This window comes from Xyrauchen texanus, chromosome 37, assembly GCF_025860055.1.
Source record: "Xyrauchen texanus isolate HMW12.3.18 chromosome 37, RBS_HiC_50CHRs, whole genome shotgun sequence".
NCBI lineage: Eukaryota > Metazoa > Chordata > Actinopteri > Cypriniformes > Catostomidae > Xyrauchen > Xyrauchen texanus.
This window is the reverse complement of record NC_068312.1, coordinates 23,822,853-23,842,490: the sequence shown is the minus strand read 5'-3', so window position 1 is coordinate 23,842,490 and position 19,638 is coordinate 23,822,853. Positions and strand designations below refer to the sequence as shown.

The following is a 19,638-nucleotide window of genomic DNA, read 5'->3' as shown; positions in this document are numbered from 1 at the left end:
CCAAACGAATTCTACGCTCAGTTTGAGGTGCAGAACGACGTGGTGGCGAGGAAGACCACCCCTCCTCCCAACGGCCGTTGTGAGGAAATCTCTACGTAGAGTCAACCCACGGAAGGCTGCTGGACTAGACAACATTCCTGGCAGAGTACTCAGAGGATGTGCAGACCAGCTGGCAGATGTTCTTACTGACATCTTCAACATCTCTCTGAGCAGCGCCACTGTTCCATCGTCCTTCAAGGCCACCACCATCGTCCCCATGCCAAAGACGTCTTCAGTGTCCTGCCTCAACGACTACCGTCCCGTCGCACTCACACCCATCATCATGAAGTGCTTCGAGAGACTCGTCATGAGGCACATTAAGACCCAGCTGCCCCCCTCACTAGACCCACTGCAGTTTGTGTATCGTCCCAACCGTTCAACAGATGACGCCATCGCCGCCACCCTCCATCTGGCCCTCACCTACCTAGATAAAAGGACTCATACGTTCGAATGCTGTTCATAGACTTCAGCTCAGTATTTAACACAATCATTCCTCAGCACCTGATTGGAAAGCTGAACCTGCTGGACCTGGACACCTCCCTCTGCAACTGGATCCTGGACTTCCTGACTGGGAGAGCTCAGTCAGTCCGGATCGGGAACAGCTTCTCCACCACCACCACATTGAGCACTGGGGCCCCGCAGGGCTGTGTGCTCAGTCGACTGCTGTTCACTCTGCTGATCTTCTGTTATGTGAGGCAAGGAGTAAAGGAATGCTTTCTTGGAAGAACCACAACATTTTCTTTTTCCCAGACTTTTCAAATTCGACAAGAACGAAATGTGATCGATTCAAGGAATACAAGAAACTCTTACATCAATGGAAAGTTGCTTTTGCACTGATGTTCAAGGCCAAACTGAGAATAGATACTAAACATGGCCGCAAAATATTTGCATGCCCACAGCAAGCGATGTCCTTCATAAAGTCAATGGAATGAGTAAGTCATTGTGTTATTCTCTCGATGCATCCGAGTGGACCTGAATCACTGAACATTCACTTGACCATCCGAGGAAACTGGGCACCTACTTTGCTTCTTTTTTTGTTGGGTTCGCCTAGCGGCTGGAGTTTGTTCTGTGGAGGAACACACCTTCGGGACAGTTATGTGGATGAATCTACATGCTCTTGGTGCTTATGCCTCATATTGGCTGGAGTTTGTTTTATAGATTATTTTCTGTTGTGTAATTCTGTCTAACAAAATTTGTATAGAAACACCGACTTGAGCAGTCCAAAGGCTGCACGAGCTAAATCTCCGCGGTAACATGCACAACATGCCACATGTTAAGATGCGGATTGAAGGTCTCAGACATTGAGGCAACTGAGATTTGTCCTCCGTCACCCGGATTGAGGTGAGTCACTACGCCACCATGAGGACTTAGAGCGCATTGGGAATGGGCATTCCGAAAAGGGGAGAAAAGAAAAAAGAATGGCTTGTAACTGTCATCAGGATTTGATCCGAGAGTTCTCAACTAACAGCTTTGACAAAACCCAACACCTTTCATTGACTGTTGCTGTTGGGATTTACACTTCAGAACTAAACATTCAGCAATGATATGGTCAGGTTTATGGCTGTAAAAACACTCTCTTGACAGCCTGCCTGGAGTTTGCCAAAAGGCACCTGAAGGACTCTCAGATCATGACAAACAAAATTTTCTGGTCTGATGAAACAAAGATTGAACTCTCTGGCCTGAATGGCAAGCGTCATGTCTGGAGGAAACCAGGCACTGCTCATCACCTGGCCAATACCATCCTTACAGTGAAGCATGTGGGGATGTTTTTCAGAGGCAGGGGCTGGGAGACTAGTCAGGATCAGGGGAAAGATGAATGCAGCAATGTACAGAGACATCCTTGATGAAAACCTGCTCCAGAGCACTCTGGACCTCAGACTGCGGCGAAGGTTCATCTTCCAACAGGACAACAACCCTAAGCACACAGCCAAGATAACAAAGGAGTGGCTACAGGACAACTCTGTGAATGTCCTTGAATGGCCCAGCCAGAGCCCAGACTTGAACCCAATTGAACATCTCTGGAGAGATCTGAAAATGTCTGTGCACTGACGCTCCCCATCTAACCTGATGGAGCTTGAGAGGTCCAGCAAAGAAGAATGGGAGAAACTGCCCAAAAATAGGTGTGCCAACTTGTAGCATCATATTCCAAAAGACTTGAGGCTGTAATTGTTGCCAAATTGGTGCTTCAACAAAGTATTGCCCAAAGGCTGTGAATACTTATGTACATGTGTTTTATTACATTTTTTCATTTTTAATAAATTTGCAAAGATTTCAAACAAACTTCTTTCACGTTGTCATTATGGGATATTGTTTGTAGAATGTTGAGGAAAATAATGCATTTCATCCATTTTGGAATAAGGCTGTAACATAACAAAATGTGGAAAAAGTGAAGCGCTGTGAATACTTTCCGGATGCACTGTATTGACTTACATCAAAGGTAAGAGATGAATCATCAACTAGTGAATCGTTAGTAGAGGTGACTGGATGTCTCAACAGCACAGCTGAACTAGCCGTTGATTTCTTAGCCTCCAACTCAATCTGTCACAGTTTCACTTGTTTATCAGCCTCTATTTCTAATTTACATTACTGTGAAAACGTTTTAGGCACTTTAGGCAAAATGTTGCATAGTGAGGATGTCTTCAAAATTAATTACATTAATAGTTTTCATTTATAACTTAATGTCATACAAAGTCCAGTAAACTTGGTGTGACCACCTTTGCCTTTAAAACATCACCAATTCTCCTAGGTACACCATGACACTGTTTTTCTTGGTTGTTGGCAGAGAGGATGTTATAAGCTTCTTGGACAATTCACCATAGTTCTTCTATCTATTTAGTCTGTCTCAATTGCTTCTGTCTCTTTATGTAATCTCAGATTGACACGAAGTTCAGTGGGGGGCGTTTTGGTGGCCATGACATCTGTTGCAGGGCTCCCTGTTCTTCTATTTTAATCTTTTCTATTTGCAAAAGTAATGTTTGGGAGTCTAACATTTATATTTCCTATTGACACACTAAAGCTGAAGATATAAATAACCATCTTAAGATAAATGCTTTTGTGATACATCTTATGTGCCTAAGACTTTTGCACAGTAATGTCCGCACTGCAATTTTCAAATCATACTCAGCCTGACGTGCCGCTGCTCTTTTCTGTGCTTCCATGTCTACACATGCCAAATGGACCTGCCATTAGCCTCGTCTCTGGACAGAGAAGATAACGGAGAAAGAGGATCAAAGTGAGGTAAAGTAGCCTTAGCTTCGGACTCCCTTTCAGCTTCTGTCACTTCCAACACTACTCTGTGTTCCCCAAAGCCTTGTGGCTGAGCGTCAGCACCAGAGTAATCAACCTCTTCCATATCTGACTCAAGCAGAACTAAAACTTGCAAAGTCACTAGTCTTTCCATCAATACACTCATTATCTGTCTCTTCAATGATTGCTTGAACACCTGAACATTAAAATGTTCCGCAATCTGTAACAAATCATCCTTTCGACATTTATTAAATTGCTCAAATGTCGGACAATGAATAAAAGCTTGTAAGTCGAACATGCTTAACACTATGACCACTACCAGAGCAAAAACAACAAACAACTTACCTACTCCTAGTCTTGCAATTAGCTGCAATTATCCAACAACACACCTGGCATAAGCAAAAATGTAATCAAAAGAACAAAAAATTATTATCTCCCCAAAAATACGGTAGTATCCCAGATGTGCCCCCATAAAATGTTACGACCCAGGGAGTGGGTTAGTAACACTTTGATAAAGTGATTATTTTTATTCCTTTTGAGTGAAATCTATTACTGTACGGCAGGTAAGAAACCTCAAATGCCACTATTCCGAACACCACCAACAGCTTTAATTATAAAACCTACAACAAGAAAAGTGACATGCTTTATGTTTAACAAACTCTGCCACCACATGCCCAGTCATGGAAAGCATATTTTCCCATCTATGATCTCCTGATTGTGTGTATGTAAACACGTTCTGCGGGAGAAGTTGATGTAAACACAGAGAGTGTGTGCATCGTCCATGTAGCGCATGATCAGAGTGAAAACATTCCGCTCTATCTAAATGAAATTAACATGCAGTCTCATAATAGAAATATATGATATATGTTCACTAGCCCAGCCAGTGACCTCAATCCCAATCTCTCTGTAAACTCTCGCTTTGGCTTTGTAAAGAAATGCAGTTTATATGTCTACAAAATATTTTCAAGCATTTAATTCATATGCTTTCAGATCAAAAGGATTTTGCAATCAAGAGGCACATAAATTCAGTCAAGTCTGTCCAAACTTTTAAATAGTACAGTGTAAATACATCAAAATAATGAACAGCAACCGAAGTAAAATTACATTAATATGATAAATTGAACAACTGTTTATTATACATCAGAATTTTTTTTCTGTCATTCAGAGCGATTATGAAAAACAGATACTTTCCCGCTCTGCGTTTCTCTCTCTCAACCATTACTCTATACCATTTGGATCCTGGGATTAATAAAAGCTCAAGATGGATTCTCCTCCTTTCTAACTATGTTAGCTGTCCTTAGTAGCCGTCAGTAAGGTAACATGAGCCCTGCGGTCCATAATGCTCTCAGGAGTTAAAAGGCAGAGGTAACTGAGAGAGCTGAAGAGAGTAATGCAGTCCCAGAAATCAAACCATTTTCTTCTTGTAATTTCTGAATGATGGGGATATAATGGTGTTTTGTTTGCTTGTTCTGTTCCCACTCTCCCTCTGATCACTTGTTTTCTAAGGGTCTTGACCCCAGTCTAGTCCGTCAGGCCTGCTTGCTGCATGTTATCTAAATTAACTAGGGAAAGACAAACAGCTATAGCTTTAAGGTGGCATGATTGACCTCAAGGCAATACCTTAGCTGTGATGATACATGCACATCAACAAAACATGATGTCTGTTTTGTAGCCTGAAGTTGTTTGGAACAACATCAGGTAAGTAAATTTATGTTTTAAGGTGAACTGTCCCTTTAAACATTTGCTACAGTAAATATTACTTTGTATTTTACTTACAGACCTTCATCACATTCTAATAATTATAATGCATTATCATAATCATTTAATTTGTGGTAAAGCAAATATAGCAGAAAAGATGAAGTACTGACTGCATTGAAAGTGTGAGCTTGAAAATATTAAGTAAATTCTACATTTGTCTATAATTCAAACATGTAAAAATGAGCGCTATATATAAAACGCTAAAAAAAATTGGCATTGAAATGCAAGGATACTTTGAAATTTTTCACAATCCCTGTTCACACACAGTGGACTAATTTCATATAAATTGTCTAATTTTACAGATTTCCCCCTATATTTTAAGAAATTATTGCAATATTTAATAAATAACATTGTATATGTTTACAATTTTATGATAAACATATATTTTTTAAAGCTACACTATGTAACTTTTGGCCCTCTAGCGATTAAAAAATAAAACTGCATGTGTCTTGCGGAAGAACATTGTTTTGGAAATGATGCAAGTTGTGCTTTGGCTCTGCTCCTCAGCATGGATGAATGTGGTTTGAGGCACCGATACAGAACATTCTGGATACAGAACATCTTATTAGAGCACATGGACAAATAAATAACGAAAGAAAGGTAAAGACGGACATCCGAAAACATGTCTTCCGAGCAGGTAATTGCCATATCTTATGCTGACATTTTGACTTATTGGAAACCTTGATGTTTTTAAATAAATTACGTTAGATCATAGAGGGCAGTGGTGGCTCAGCGGTTAAGGCTCTGGGTTACTGACCAGAAGGTCAGGGATTCAAGCCCCAACACCACCAAGAAACCACTGTTGGGCCCTTGAGCAAGGCCCTTGAACCTATCTGCTCCAGGGGCGCCATATCATGGCTGACCCTGCACTCTGACCCCAGCTGGGATATGTGAAAAAGAAATAATTTTACCATGTATATGCAGAAATGTATGTATAATGTGTGACAATTGATCAATTTATTTATAATAAGTAGGCAACGTTTGTTAACATTAGACACAATGATTGCTAGTCTGATAAGGTAAAACGTTGTAACGTTTTTATAACTGCAGGATATTCTAGCCAAATAAGCCACAGAAGTAAATAATTTATAGATTGTCATAGTTACTAACCAGTGGTCAAGACTCACATGTGCTTGGCAAGCCTAGGACTAAAGGATATATTTATATAAATGATTGCTGTTTTAAAGAAAAATACACACGTGTGCTAGCAAGTGAAATTTCTGCACCGATTACAGTATAATTATTGTATTTCACTTCACACACACACAGACGTGTGTGCAGAGGTGGGTAGAGTAGCCAAAAACTGTACTCAAGTAAAAGTGCAATTACTTCAAAACAAAAATTCTGATTTTTGAAATAATATTTTATCTCTGTAGGCCAAAATGTTGATGCTCCAAAAAGCACATAAAAGCAGTATAAAAGTAATCCATATGACTCCAGTGGTTTAATCAATGTCTTCAGAAGTGATATGATAGGTATGGGTGAGAAACAGATCAATATTTGTAATTTTTTGCAAGATAGCAGGGGGCGATATGCAGAGAAGAATGTGAATCACCAAAAACACAAGAAGAAGAATGTGAAAGTGATCTGTTTCTCTGTTTGTCATCCACACCTATCACATCACTTCTGAAGATACTGATTTAACCACTAGTCTTATGGATTATGTTTATAATGACTTATGTTTGTTTGTTTAGCTTTAAAATGTTGCCACCCATTCACTTGCATTGTATGGACCAAAAGAGCTGAGAAATTCATCTAAAAATCTTGGGCAGAAGAAAGTCATACACATCTGGGGTTGCATGAGTGTGAGTAAATAATGAGAATTGTAATTTTTGGGTGAACTAACCCTTTAAGGGCTCTTGTCAGATCTGGATGTATTTGTCAATAAGAGAGGTTTGGAAACATTTCTAGTAATTATTACAGTGAAAACATGAAAATGTCCCACAAGGACATTATATATAATGTTGAAATATTAACCAAAGCAAGATCATGCTTTATTAATGCCTTCTTTCGCTATTTCATAGCTTTTAAAATCCTGTCTGGATACTTATTTCAGTGTAGTTACAGTTTTCAGTGTCGTAAGTATTTAGATCATTAGTTCTGTACAACAGTACCGCCTCTCTCTAAATGCAGAGTACACAACCTGCGTAGGGCACCAAACCTGATCGTGGAACACTTGCAGTGTCTGAAACCGCCCCCTGTCCACTATATAGTGCCCTGTTTCCACTATTTTGTAGGAGTGTCTGAATTCTGAGTGAGCCACTCATTCCCTACTTTTGTTCACTCATTCTTACCCACAATGTAATCTAATTTCAAGTGTAGGCCTACATTTCAAGTACACTCGATGACGGTTAATTTCCCACAATCCACCACAGGGAAGACGTATGAGCAAGGAGTTTACTGCTTCCTTCACTCCTGCAATATTTTATTTCATGCTGAAAGTAGAAAATTACTTTTTGACAAATCATTCCTTGATTAAAATATAATAACATATAGAGAGACAAAACATTCAGATACATTTTAAAATGTACTCTTTATTTGATCAAATGTGTTTTCTCTATATTAACACACAGTATATATAATAAATGACAAAAAATGGCAAACAGAATGAAGATTTATTGTATTAATATATTATTTAATAAGAATAACAAATAAGGAACAAGTATTTTATATTTTCATAAGTGACGTTGTTTCTGCACCAGCCCCAGAGCTCTGACACTCTCATCCGAATTCACTCATTTCGTTCAGTTACTGCTGAGATATAGTGCACTAACTGCCATTCACTATATAGGAAATAGTGACTGAGTGAACGATTGCGGACACAGCTACTCTCTTCACCATACGATCGACTCGTGCCCACACATCTCACGTGCATGTGCCACACACCTCGTAATTCACGCGCAGAAATGCTGTCTCCAGTTGTTGATCACGCGTGTCATTGATTTACACTTAACTTGGATGTTTACATGGATTTATACAGTTAATCCCCCTGAAGTAGCTGCAAGAATTTCCAGTACCCCTACATGGGTGCGGAGTAAATGCATAAATACTGCTCATGATATGCGGGACACGGGACAAAGCGCACAGATATATTGCTGCACTGATTTAAAAATGTACACAAATGTACACAACCCAGTTACATTATCACCCTGAAAATGACCATCTCATTACACAGACAAGCCTGCATTAGAATAAGAGCCAAAATTTACCTCAGCGTGCTGCCTGAAGTTGGAGCTGTGACTTTAATCTTGAAATATCATCTTGTCTTGGTGTTAAATGAAGGCATTGCATGATGAAATTAAAATTTTTTCACTGTGTGGAGCGCAGAAAGTCTTTCACTTTGAAGAGTTTGATGCTACTCCACTGATGAATTGAGTGACAGTCTCATCACTCAAGTGGGAGCGTCTCATCGCACTCAGCTGTGAACTTCCGCTCTCGGAAATGTCCCATTCAATAATATCTCAATAAATTACACATTCATTCAAATTAAACCCAGTAATTTAACGACAGTAATGCCACACATTGTAAAGAAGTCAAAGTAAAATAAATTAATTAGAAATTTACTTGAGTGAGAGTATAAAGTACCCACTTTTAGACCTACTCTAAAAGTACATTTTCCCCCAAAAAGTTACTCAAGTAAATGTAATGGAGTAAATGTAACGTGTTACTACCCACCTCTGCGAGCGTGTGTGTGTGTGTGTGTGTGTGTGTGTGTTTGTGATTACACAACTACATGTAAACCATATCAATGAAATATCTTACCTTTTGAGTAAGAAATATTTCAGCTTCAGCTACTCCAACATGCGCGCTACAGTAGCCGGAGAGTATTTTCTCTGTGTACAGATATGAAGTGACACAAACCGGCGAATGACATGTATGCAATTTCCTGAGGAAACCATCCCAACAGCTCTAAAATATGAATCATTATTAAAGGTTTATCAAAGTGTATTTGGGTAAAGACGTGGTTTGGAAGATGGCACTCTCTCATTAATACAATTATTTAGTTTTTTAAGAAAAAAGTTACATAGTGTAGCTATAAATAAATATGTATTATGTCTTAAGTTTAAAATCATGCAATTTCAGTTCTGTGTCCTCTATTTTCAAGCAAAAAGTCTTATTTTATTTTATTTAAGAGGTCAAAAGCATGGCTTAATTCAGTGCTCCATGGCTTGAGTAAAATATCCAAAAATAGAGCTGGTAAAATTTACTTGAAACAAAGTATTGCAAAATAAATTTTACTTGAGAATTTCAAATTAAAGCTACCAAGAATTGTGTAGCCTTTACTTGAAAATACGGTCCGTAAAATGTATTATCAATTTCTGCGTGTAAATTGTTTCCAAAGGTTTTTTAAAGTAAACCCCATTCCAAATGTTTCAGTGTAATTTATCAGTACACTGCATTAACTGTTGGCATGTATCACTTAGAGGTGTGTGACAGAGAATTGCAAAGAATTGTATAAATACTTTCTAATTTACAGTTTTATGCACATTGTCTTAGTAGTGTCTTACCCGGGCGGCACGGGAAGAATATGGATCTTCAAAGAGTGCCCATATCTTTGGTTGCCAAACTTCACAGCATCCCCTGGAGCGGTCAGGGCTGTCCTCGCGTCTGGGTAGCTCCTGGTCGTCCTCAGCATCCTCCGGATCGGGTGGTTCGAATATATCAAGCGCCTCTTCTGCGTCTCTATGCTGGCGATAGGTCATCCAGCAACAGGGCTCCACGTCCGTCTCATCGATGCCCCAAAATGCCAACTCCTCCTCAAACAGAGGGCCGCAGACATCAGCCGGGCAGTGGAGCTTGCCAGTCCTGTAGTAATTCAGCACATAGGCGAATATTCCAGGATGTCGGTCAAAAAATAACTCGTTGGTGGATGTCTTTCCCGTGTCTGCGTCCGGATTGTCCGTGTCGGCGAGCCAGGCGAGTCGTGTGCCCGGTAAGGTCATGAGGGTGCTCCTGTAGGTTTCGTGGCGCGTGCCACCTACGTTGATAATGATCTTGTCCAAGTATTTGCCTCTGGCCATCTCTTCCTTCAGACATGATTTGGAAGGAGTTTTGTTGCCTGACTTGCGCCCGCGATAAGTCGAAACACACACCGAGCTGATCATAGGTTTGGATGGAGAGGCTTTAAGCTATGACACTCTTGGCTTTCTGACCCTGCGCTTCCACAAGTCCAGCCGTCACCTGTTAAATATATCAAACGAGTGTATAGAGTTTCTGTTGTCGACATATTTCCAAGAGCGGCATCCTTGGAGATATGAGGAACCACCTGTGGGTGGAACTTACGTCTTTCCTCCGCGGCGTTTATTTCGCAAACACTTTGTCTCGATCAACACGAAAAGATGTGCAAAATGGGTTCGTATCACGAGAATGTGTAAGCGACCTCAAAGACCCATGTCAAAAGTGCGAAAGTTCACGCATTTCATTTTTAAAAAATATCTTAGTGAGCCGCAATTTGAAAAAAAAAAAAAAAAAAATTACCTTTTGAGTTTGTAAATTCCATGTAGCTCTGCGCGCGCACTACTCCTCAATAACAATGAGCATGATAGGTTAAAATACAACAGGAACCTTGTCGAAATAACGTCCTCGATATTGAACTTGTTAGTATCCATCAGTATTAGGCCTGGGTTGGTGGTCTAATTCGTGTGTTGTCGAACGATGAGATGGTATATGTTTGTTGGAAAATATCTGTTGCTTCTTGGTAAGTTCCCTCCCTCTCCAGAGTCAGGCAACACAACTCAGAGGATGATAATGATTATGCTTCAGCGTTTTAGTAACCACAGCGCAGTATACGTGTGAATGCGGCGGGCTTAATTTGATTAGAGTGTAGGGAAAAGCTTCATCAGTTTCTTAGTTAATTTATTGCAACCGAATTGGGGAAAGTCAATTTAGGCAGTAAATGACTGAGGATGGAAAAGAAAGAAAGAAAGAAAGAAAGAAAGAAAGAAAGAAAGAAAGAAAGAAAGAAAGAAATTAGGCTAACTGAAACATTAAACATAAATTTAACCACATACAGGTAGAGTTGAAAATCCAAAACCCACAAATTTGACATAAAGGATTTGGGATATATTAGGTCCAAGTTTGAACATGTTTAATTGCTACTATGGATGCTTACAGTAATGTTTAGCGTTGGACGATGTCCAATTTATCATACAACGACATCTAGTGTACAAAGCATGGGAGAGGGAGAGCAGCTTTAAAAATATTTTATTTCGGAAACACAACATTTAATCTATATTTAACCCTATTTTCTCTTCTTCTTCTTCTTTTTTTTAGACAAAAATATTAATTAAAGGAATATCCCGTGTTCAACCAACAGCTTTTGTGGCATAACGTTAATTATCACAAAACTAATGCCTTCATTTGTTTAAAAAAAGAAAATGAAAAAAATTCACAAAACCAACAACATTACTAACTTTCTCCAAACTTTTGTATTTGTAATCTTTCTCTATGTCTCAAGGGGCTGGGTGCTCTAACATCACAAATCGCCTTCTCCCATGCATGAACATTGCATGACTGTGGCAATGCTTTTGAAAAATGATCTGGTTCATTACATGTCTCAGGGCAGTTGCAAAGTGAATTGTCCACTGTGTGGCTCTTAAAGCGAGTGAAATGTGCTCCTGAAGATTTAATTCAACAAAACCTACCTTAAACCTAAACCTAAACGATAGTGTCATAAAAAGCAAATGAGTGATCAAAAACAAAATAAAAAAAAAAAAACACATCATTGTGTAGTGCTTCTATGACACTTTTGGCTCACATGTCGACTCTTACCCCGGTCCTTTGTATTGCATATGCAACACTCTATAAATTGAACCACCACACAATTAGATCACACTTAAACAAGCTTGTAAATGTAGTTGATTATGAAATACAAATGTTAAAATTATTAATGCACTACAGTAAAATGTATATGTCATAAGATTGCATTATGCGAAGAACAGAGCGAAAAGTGTTTATGAACTGATAATCTGCCGTTTTACACGTGATTTGAGTGAAAGGGGGTAAAAATCTTTGTTTTTGTGCCTCTAGTGTTCATTCCACCAGGAAATTGCTCTGTTACATACAACATACTACATAAAAAATAATTTAGCAAAATGTATTTATTGTAACACGATTCATTGGCCAGGTGTCCAATGCCACTGGGGGATAAATATGACAGTCTTAGGAGACAGTAAAAAGGCGACTTTCAAACCAATCGAATTTAACAACATCCTCTCTCCTCTCTTGATTTATTTCTAGCTAGGAAAAAAATACTTTTTACTTTTTTAACACTTAAGTACAATACAATGTGAATTCTTTTTTAATTTTACTCAAGTATATTTTTGGCAAGATACTTGGACTTTTAATTGAGTAAAAATTTCACTCAATATCCATAATTTCACTGAAGGATCATTTCTGAGTACTTTTACACCCCTGCTCGTACTCTTCCTTTTCTGCTAGCTGATTATTCTGCAACCAATTGATAACCTCCATACACTTATCAAAAACCCTCTTCTTCTCAGCTTCACAAATCTTTTTTTCAGGTGCATTCTGGACCATCAGCTTAATCTCCTCTTGGCTCAGTCTCTCTTTGTCGTTTGTGATGATGATTTTGTTCTCTTTTCCTGTGCTCTTGTCACAGCGGATACATTTATTATCATTGTCAAAGGTCACCTCCATTTGGGGTATCCCTCATGGTGCTGGGGGATACCCTTAAGCTCAAAGTTGCCAAGCATATTGTCTTTGGTTATGGCCCTCTCACCTTCAAACACATGGATCAGAACACCTGGCTACTTGTCAGAATATGTGGAGAAGATCTGTGTCTGCTTGGTGGGGATTGTGGTGTTGCATTTGATAAGAGCGGTCATGACTCCACCTGCGATCTCATTACCCAGTGACAAAGGAGCATGTCCTGAACATTTTTGGATTCATTGCCCATCAGGATAGTCGCTTTCACTGCTGCTCCATATGCCACTGCCTCGTCTGGGTTGATGCTGTTGTTGAGTTCCCTGCCACTGAAGAAGTCTTGCAAAAGCTTCTGGATCTTGGGGATCTTCGTGGAGCCACCAACCAGAAAAATATTGTGGATTTGGGACATGTCAATTTTATCATCTCTCAAAGCCTTCTTGACTGGATCCAGCATGCCTCTAAAGAGCTCGGACTTAAGCTCTTCATAGCGAGCCCTTGTGATCGAAGTATAGAAATTGATGCTGTCAAACAGGGAATCGATCTCAATGCTAGCCTGAGTGCTAGATGAGAGGGTTCTTTTAGGTCTTTCACAGGCTGTGCGAATCCTCCTATCTGCTCTCTTATTCTGAATGATGTACTTCTTGTGCTTCCTCTTAAACTCCTCAACAAAGTGGTTTACCAGTCAGTTGTCCAAGTCCTCCCCACAAAGGTGAGTGTCCCGTTGTGGCCTTCAGTTCAAAGATTCCATCCTTAATCGTAAGAACATACACACCAAAGGTACCCCCCCCCAGGTTGAATATCAGAATGGTGGGCTCATTGATAATTCGGAGCACATTCAAACCAGCAATTTCCTCAGCGTCTTTGGTAGCTTGCCTCTGTGAATCATTGGAATATTCTGGCACTGTGATGACAGCGTTGTTAACTCTCTGACCTATGTAGGCTTCGACACGGACCCCTCGCCTCCGCACCCAAGTCCAGAAGACACCTACCTACACGGACCTCCTCCTCAGTCACTAACCTGCCCCCTGCTGGGTGTGTGGAGTAAGGTAAGTGCTTCGAGTCTTTCCTCATCACCAAAACCTCGGGACACGCTTTTGCCTCCTGATGCCACACTACCTGCTCCGCATCGCTGTGAATCCTCTCCTGGTATGTCAAAAACGTTCGTCCCCTTAGTGCCCCTCACATGGAGCTTGGACGCATGGCTCTCACTTCCCAACCTGTCGCGCTGGTTGGCCAGGACCATCCGACTTGGCTACGCGATTCAGTTTGCCAGGCCCCCGGTATGTCGGGGCCTGGCAAAGTCCTCCCCTTCGGTATGTCGAAGGGGGCATATGGCACCCTCTGCGGCAGTCGCACCACTGGGGTTGATGCATATGAGACCACTTCAGACTCCAGTCCCGAGATGGGCATGGCATGCAAACATGTATTTACCAAACAGTTTTATTAAGGATTCGCAGTTTGGTACCCCCTTCAACAGAATAATTCCAGTAGTTCCATTTACAACATTTAATATTTAAAAGTCTGGTTTTCCACCATTGAAAGTTTCCCCTGAACTTGTATAGCTGAATGTGGTGTGACACCTCTGCCGCTTATCTCTTGACTCAGCAGGTGTAAATGCTTCTTGTTTTACAACATGCCCCTAATTGACTGGCAGTATTAAAATAGTCATCATTTGACTGATACTAAACAGTACTATTGATATTTATTTAGCTATTTATTTTATTTGTATTTATTCTTTATTTAAATGGTAACTGACTGATACTGAACATACAGTACAGATTTTTATTTAGCTATCATTTTAATTTATTCTTTATTTAAATGGTCAGGAACTGACTGATACTGAACATACAGTACTGATTATTATTTAGCTATAATTTTTATTAATTCTTTATTTAAATGGTCAGCCATTGACTGATACTAAACATACAATACTGTTGTTTTTTTAGCTATCATTTTAATGTATTCTTTATTTAAATGGTCAGCAACTGACTGATACTGAACATACAGTACTAATGTATTTATAGTATTTTTATTTATTCTTTATTTTCTCAGTGTTCATTTCTAGAATTTGTTGACAATGTATAATAATAATGTAAAATATTCTTTGATAAATATATTTGTTTAAGAAATCAGCCTTCTGAGTACCTTTGCATAGTCATATCAGTGCACAATCCACAAAGAAAAGGTCTGTTTTCATTCCAGCTCAGAAATTAGCTATATCGGCCTCCATATTGGTAATCTGTGAATTTCCCCCCTCTAAAATCATCATCGATCTCAAATATCCTATAACGGTCGGGCTCTATTATTAGGATAACATCATCAGCACACATTTTCCATGAAATTTTAAAGACATCTCACACCATTTAAAAAGCAAGAATATAACTGCATGACACGCAAGCAAACAGTGACCGGCTACACACAAAATGCCAACCAGTCGCACTTCTGCTAGTCAAATAGTCTGAAATTCTGGCCACCTTCCAAAATACAGAGGACTAGCTTAGAAGATAATGGATACTTCCTCGTACCACTCACTTTGGCAATTCTGCTTTTTGAGCCCTCAAGAGTTAGTTAATGTCTTAACTGTTTTATTTTCTCCAACTCTATGCCAGGGGTTAAACGTTTTGATGTCAAGGATATGATATATATATATATATATATGATGATTGCCTTGCGAGGGACTTTCTTCCTAAAATATAATAAGTATAAAGACTACTTTAAACTGTGATACAATTATTTCAATTATTGGCTTTTATGTTGTTATTGTAGGGCACAATGGGGTTAAAGGCCCCCCTGGGTAAAAGGCAACTTTGATTTTATTTTCTCCCAAAACATTAAATAGCGTCATAAACTACCACAGGACTTTCCTTAACACCTGTTTGTCACTATGATCTGCAAAAATGTTCCTGTTCCATGAGATCATTTGTGTGTAATGTCTAAAGTTTGATTTTGATGTAATTTGATCTCATATTTAATATTTTTTTAAATGTTGCACATTTATGTAGATTATGAATACCCTGTAAATGATCACCTTTATTTTGAGACAAAATACTTATTTGTCATTTTCAATTCTTTAAAAAAAAAAAAAGGTTCAATAAGTGAAGGATAGTATTTGGGGCAAAAGGACCCTGTTAAATGTTTTTTCTTAAGTGGGGGGAATAGACTTACTATGAAGAATGTTCTAAGTAGGAAAACCCTTTTTTCTAATGAAAAACCTGAAATGAAACATTTTGATTAAACTGAAATGAAAATTGTTAAATTTGGTAAATAGAATTACCCTTTTCACATTTATGAACACTTTTACATTTATGAACACTTTTACATCGACCCCCTAGCACCCCCTTGGGGGTCCTGGATCCCTTCTATATAGGCTACTGTAAACTTTTTATTGTTATTTTCCCCCCAGTTTCCCTTTACTTCAGACAACCTCTTGTCTTACACCCAACCTCCTATCGCAGACAGAAACCAAATGTAAATTTGTTTAAATGATGTTATTGTTACAGATTAATAAACTTCACAATAATGCAAGTGGTTGTGATATAATTTAATAGCATAATTATTTTTCAAAGTGCAGACTTTGTGACAGCAAGATCTTTAATGCAGCTTGTACAGGGATTGTATGACATCAAAGCAGAGGGAACACACTTGACAAAGGATGCAAGGTATATCACAAACAAAGTGCAGATGAGGCAAATACTGAAATGTCAGTATTCACAGTGATATTTTCTTAAGACATTTGAAGTCTTTTAGAGATGGTAATCAAGATATGAGTATTCATTTTGAGTCAAGCTGTCTATGTGTGGGTTTGTTTGGTTCCAGGGGATCATCATTTTAAATAAATATCTCACAAAATCTGACTTCAATCATATAACTATCGTTGCATTTATATTCATCTAAGATTGGCCTATAAAGCATTTATTACTAAATGTGTTATTTAATTTGTTAAAAGGCCACAGAGAGATGTTCAAAGTATGTGAGAGTGTAACAGAGAAAATAATCCCTGTTGGTTACACGATTCATAAAATCCCCCAAGTGGGATATATTTTGCAGCACACAGTGGTGTGTATCATATTGCTAAAAACTCTAGCTTTTAGCAGTAATAGATAGTACATTCATTCAAAAAGCTGTTTGATTTTCTAATGCAAGAGCAATTAATCAGGAAAATTATACCAAGACTAACGTTTTTATATTAAAAAGCCACAAAGACAACTTTTCTGTATCTAATAAATGAGTTTAGTGTTACCTTGAGTGAATCGAATAACCATGTAAAAACAAAACATTAACAATTATCAACTGTCCTATATGATCAGTAACTACAGTATAACCAATATTTGGCACACTTTAAGAGCAATAAACAGCGGTCCTTTTGTATGTAGGTTAAAAGATGATTTACAACAAATGTAATAATATATAAATTCTTACAATATCCATAATACTAAAAGTGACATGAGCATACTTTGTCACTGTACGTTAGTAACACTATTAAATAAGAATAACATTCAATAAAATCAAGTTTTGCTTTAAGAAATGTAGATTAATAGAAAATAAATCTCTAGCTTCACTTGTTGATACAGGTTTCTCCATCTTTGATGAAGGCTGAATTGATCCCATCACACTAATATCTGTATATAAGAAAAATAGAAGAAATAAATTGCTTTATATCATAAATGCTTAGTATTTAATGTTCAATATCTTAATTTCTCACAATTATTATTTTATGATTATTTTGTAATTACTTGAATAACACTTTTTTTTGTCAAAAAATACCGATGGCAATTTTAATGTTGCTGTACATGAGAATTTCATTTGGTCCAGCAGAGTGCAGGAAATGACCAAACATTTTATTGTTCATGAGTGAATGTGAAATCAAATTAATTCATAATATATGTTGTTTTCAGAGCTCGCTTGTACCTGTAGTAATTTGGTTTAAAGGGTCCGTTCTTGTTGAGGCCCATATATTTGGCCTGTTCGTCTGACAGTTCTGTAAGGTGAGCGTCAAAGTTGGGCAAATGCAAGCTGGCCACATATTCATCTGGAACACATACACATGTACACAAACACATTTGTGATTAATCACAAATGCTCTCCATCACTGCTTTGAGTTGGTGACTGGTTGAGATATTGCTTACCCATTTTCTTTGGCAGCAGGTACACATCTTGTTTGTAGCGACCTTCTGGTGCATTATACAATTCTATTAGGGCTAAAGCCTAACATTAAATCAAACAACAAAACAGCCTGTGATTAGAGATGTTCAGTCAGGCATAACAATCATACAGCTTTTCAGAGTCACTCAGAACATGAACACGAATATGGTACAAGCCCACTAAAACTAAAATCCAACTTGTGGCAGATTAAATTACCTGAGTTGTGGCAGTGATTGATAGCACAAATGATGGTACTGTTGAGCAGCTCAGGTTCAAGAGCCGGCCCTAGAAATTTGCATATGAAAGGGCAAAGATGTACTGAGGTGCATAAAAGCACATAAAGGACAGAGATTTATCATAGAGAGATGCAGGGTTTCATTAAAGAAGAAAGAGAGTAAGGAAAGACCTCAGCCAGTAAAATCACTCGTTTCCCGTCAGGCCAGATGATGTGGTCGACCTGTGAGCGCACCCTCTCCCAGGTAAGCTCTGGAGTTCGCAGACTCGCCTGCAACAGAGAAACAACAGTTTATTGGCAGAGTACACAAAAACACTTTCACTTCAGCAAAGGCCAATGAAGTTCATATGCTATAAGGAATACTCTTAGGGCATTTACTGAACACACAGGAAGGGTATTTCTCTTTATTGTCAGAAAAATGCAGCTAAGAGGTTTTCAGGTTGATAAAGTAACTGTGTTGCTCCTACATTCTCCTTTCTAGATCATTTACAGCTGTTTATGTAGAAATATCTTCCCTAGACTATGGACAATCACCAATAAAATAAAGTACAGTAAACTACAACGTAGTCTTGAACTTTAAATGAGAGTGTTGAGCTTTGTTTTATACAACCCCTTGCAAAAATGATGGAATCACCACACTTAGAGGATGTTCACCCAAATTTTTAACTTCGTAGCAAATAAACAAATCACAGATATGACACAAAAACATTTTTGTTAATAGCTGAACATCCCTAAAACATAAAAATTATTTTAATTAATGGCATTTATTTTTTTCAGATCAAGAAGAGGAAAAGATTATGGAATCACTCAATGTTGAAGAAATAATTATGGAATCATCAACAAAAAAAAAAATCAACAATTAGCTCTTCCTCTGGCTTTTATGATGGCCTGAATTCTTTGAGGCATGGACTTCACTAATAAAAAAAACAATATTCTCCATCAAGCAGGTTCCAACTTTCTCGAATAGTGGTTGACAGATCAGCTTTGTGGGATGGAGCCTTGTCAAGGACCAATTTTTTCAATATCCACAATACATTTTCAATCGAATTGCTGTTTGCTGGACATGTCATCGAGTTGATATGCCTTTGCTGAAGAAAAGCTTTAACACTTTGCTCTTTTGCCAGATGCATTATCATCCTGAAAAATTACTTCATCACCAAACCTATTTTCTATCGATGGATTGAGAAAAATGTCAATGTACACCTGTGCTTTGACTGTTGAGGTAATGACTGCCATCTCCCCTGGTCCTTTAACTGGCATGCAACCCAATATCATAAATGACTGGGGAAATTTGATTGTTTTATTCAGGCAATCATCTTTATGTTTCATTAGAATGGCAGCAGACAAAAGTTCCAGCATCATTGCCTTGGCCAGTGCATATTCGTGATTATCACAGAATATCACTTTCATCCAATCATTCACACTCCATGATTGCTTCTCTTTACCCCCCTGTAGCCTTGTTTTCTTCTGTTTAGGTGTTTGCTCTGGTTGTCGTTTGGCAAGTCCCATTTCATTCAGCTAATTTCTTACAGTTCTTTCACAAACATTGA

At 38.4% G+C, this 19,638-nt stretch overlaps 2 protein-coding genes and 1 pseudogene across 6 annotated transcripts in view; all 3 read right to left on the bottom strand.

Annotated features, from left to right (window-relative positions):
• Positions 1 to 10,739, bottom strand: part of LOC127630567 (potassium voltage-gated channel subfamily C member 1-like) — a 41,952-nt gene extending 31,213 nt beyond the window's left edge. The window contains exon 1 of the mRNA XM_052108195.1: positions 9,552 to 10,739. Coding sequence (XP_051964155.1) covers positions 9,552 to 10,148 — 597 coding nt within the window. The 5' untranslated portion in view covers positions 10,149 to 10,739. The remainder of the gene's footprint in view (positions 1 to 9,551) is intronic.
• A 1,693-nt stretch (positions 10,740 to 12,432) lies between these two features.
• Positions 12,433 to 13,838, bottom strand: LOC127630566 (heat shock 70 kDa protein-like; annotated as a pseudogene).
• Positions 13,839 to 16,237: 2,399 nt separating this feature from the next.
• LOC127630519 (S-adenosylhomocysteine hydrolase-like protein 1) overlaps positions 16,238 to 19,638 on the bottom strand; it is a 35,988-nt gene continuing 32,587 nt past the window's right edge. For all 5 annotated transcript variants that reach the window (XM_052108104.1, XM_052108100.1, XM_052108099.1 and 2 more), the window contains exons 13-17: positions 18,260 to 18,358; positions 18,070 to 18,138; positions 17,838 to 17,916; positions 17,620 to 17,740; positions 16,238 to 17,330 (exon numbers count right to left, since the gene is read on the bottom strand). In XM_052108104.1, coding sequence (XP_051964064.1) covers positions 17,324 to 17,330; positions 17,620 to 17,740; positions 17,838 to 17,916; positions 18,070 to 18,138; positions 18,260 to 18,358 — 375 coding nt within the window. In that variant the 3' untranslated portion in view covers positions 16,238 to 17,323. The remainder of the gene's footprint in view (positions 17,331 to 17,619; positions 17,741 to 17,837; positions 17,917 to 18,069; positions 18,139 to 18,259; positions 18,359 to 19,638) is intronic.